This window comes from Limulus polyphemus, unplaced genomic scaffold (assembly GCF_000517525.1).
Source record: "Limulus polyphemus unplaced genomic scaffold, Limulus_polyphemus-2.1.2 Scaffold1355, whole genome shotgun sequence".
NCBI lineage: Eukaryota > Metazoa > Arthropoda > Merostomata > Xiphosura > Limulidae > Limulus > Limulus polyphemus.
In genome coordinates this window covers 170205-172566 of record NW_013666965.1, presented here as the reverse complement: position 1 = coordinate 172566, position 2362 = coordinate 170205, and the positions used below count along the sequence as shown (strand labels likewise).

The 2362-nt window shown below is 31.7% G+C and overlaps 1 protein-coding gene across 1 annotated transcript in view; it reads right to left on the bottom strand.

The window, feature by feature from the left end:
• LOC106463232 (nuclear distribution protein nudE-like 1) overlaps positions 1-2362 on the bottom strand; it is a 31688-nt gene that overhangs the window by 8636 nt on the left and 20690 nt on the right. The window contains exons 3-4 of the mRNA XM_013923228.2: positions 1624-1772; positions 667-712 (exon numbers count right to left, since the gene is read on the bottom strand). Coding sequence (XP_013778682.1) covers positions 667-712; positions 1624-1772 — 195 coding nt within the window. The remainder of the gene's footprint in view (positions 1-666; positions 713-1623; positions 1773-2362) is intronic.

Below are 2362 nucleotides of genomic sequence, written 5' to 3'. Positions count from 1 at the left end.
TGACCGTCACACTATAACGCCCCCACGGCTGAAAGGGCGAGCATGTTTGGTGGGATGCGGATTCGTACTATTGATGCATCTAGTTGCTTGTGGGTAAATGAGTTCGTTACTTATAAAGGTTCCTAATAGCATATGAACAAAACAAAAATACCATTAACATTGCAATTAATCCCACTAATTATAATTATCGCTAGAGCTCCCTCTGTGTTTTACACAGAAAATGAGTATTTTACCCACTTATTTACACTGGGTGATTTAACACGAAAAAACAAAATTACTCAATATGACACAACATGTGAACTCCACTAGGAGTGAATAGTATAAAAACAAGTCAGTAATTTGATTTTTAAAACTTTCTGAATCAGCACACAAGGTGTTTATAAAGTTTACTTTTGATTATTTTGAGTTACCACTTCTAAGAAATTTTCTCTAATATTCAGTTGTAGTATCATGACTGGGTATTTATAATTTCTGGCAATGTTAAAAGTCAATATTATATTAACTGAGGTACCTTCGATAGTCAACATTATCAAATATATGAGGATTGGTGAAAAATTCCCGATTTTAACACCTACTGCTCAGAATTAAATTTTATACAAGAAACAGATCAGATAGTGTATAAAAACACCAGAAAAAAAATTTTGAAAAATTAAATAATATACTAACGTGATTCAGCTTTGATTCAAAATCTTCAAGAGAGCATACTGTTGTCCTAGAAAGCATAAAAAATTCATATAAAATTTCATAAGACTGTTGTCCTGGAAAGCATAAGAAAAAAACACATAAAATTTCATAAGACTGTTGTCCTGGAAAGCATAAAAAACATAAAATTTCAATAGACTGTTGTCATGGAAAGCATAAAAAAAAAATTCATAAGACTGTTGTCCTGGAAAGCATAAAAAAACAAAATTTCATAAGACTGTTGTCATGGAAAGCATAAAAAATTTCATAAGACTGTTGTCCTGAAAAGTAGCAAAATCCATATAGTTTCATAAGATAGTTTAGTTGGGTGATTTAATCGATTACCTGTGAACAAGTGATTACACTGATTAGTGTCAAGTAAACTAATCGATAAATCAAAATTATCATTAAATAAAATTTCTAATCATACTGATTGTCATGAAAATAATTAACTAATCAAAATATTGCTATTATCTTTGTTTGGTGCTAAACACAAAGCTACATAGTAAACTCCGCCAATTTTTTTTTTTTGGGGGGAAGGGACATTTTTCTTCTTGTAACTGCTACCTTAGAGGGTGGGCATCTGATTGGCAGCACCCACCACTACCTGTTTTTTTTTCGTTTGTACATATCATGGAAGACTGTACCAATTGATCAATCCAGTGTAATCAATTAATGGGGCTATTGATTAATCGATTACCAAATACCACTAATTGCCCAGCTGTATTAACAAGTCATATACTGTTTAATTCATTTACCTTTTAAAAACTTAATATTTTGCTCTTTATATAACGTATTTTCTGTAGAAGATTATATAAAAAGTCAATAAAATAACCTATTTCTTAGACTCGTTCATTGTGTGACAAGTAATCAGATTCTTTTAAAAGTTTGATATTTCCAAATATGGAGTTGAAATTATCAAAAACATTTTCTTTTTTTTACCTTTTAGAACGTTCAAGGTCATCATTAGCTTGTTCCAGTTCGCGAATATATTTGGTAAGGTCTTCTCTCTCAGCCTTGACCACTGACAACTCGTGTTGAAGGTCACCGATCTGACGTTGATTATCCTGGTGTATTTTTTCTAATTTTTCCTGCAATTTGGATTCAACGGCGCAGAAATTACTCGTGAAGCTATCAAACTAAAAACAGTTACTACAAAGTGCTACGTGGTGGTAAAATAAGAAAAGTGACTCGAACAATAGTCCACTTTAAATAAGTTCTTGTTGTTAGAAAAACACGTAGGTTCAAGAAGTCTTGATAGAAATGACTAAAAACCCTATAACCCGAGCGCTTTCGTAACTTACTATATATTTAAGATAATTTTTCATATTAGTTTTTATAAATTGATTAGCATTGATATCATTTTCAATCAGTCTCCAGGTGTCACCTTTATTTTACTTAAACACTTAAGTATAGTTTCAAATATACATATATTTATCCATTTCTAAAGTAAAATAGCCCTAACACCTTTTCACATACACTCCCACCATTGGCTACATTGTACCGGAAATGAGATGCTTACAACAGTACAAAGAGAAAAACATAAAACATTTCCTGTTTTCACATACACTCCCACCATTGGCTACATTGTACCGGAAATGAGATGCTTACAACAGTACATAGAGAAATAGACTAAACATTTCCTGTTTTCACATACACTCCCACCATTGGCTACATTGTA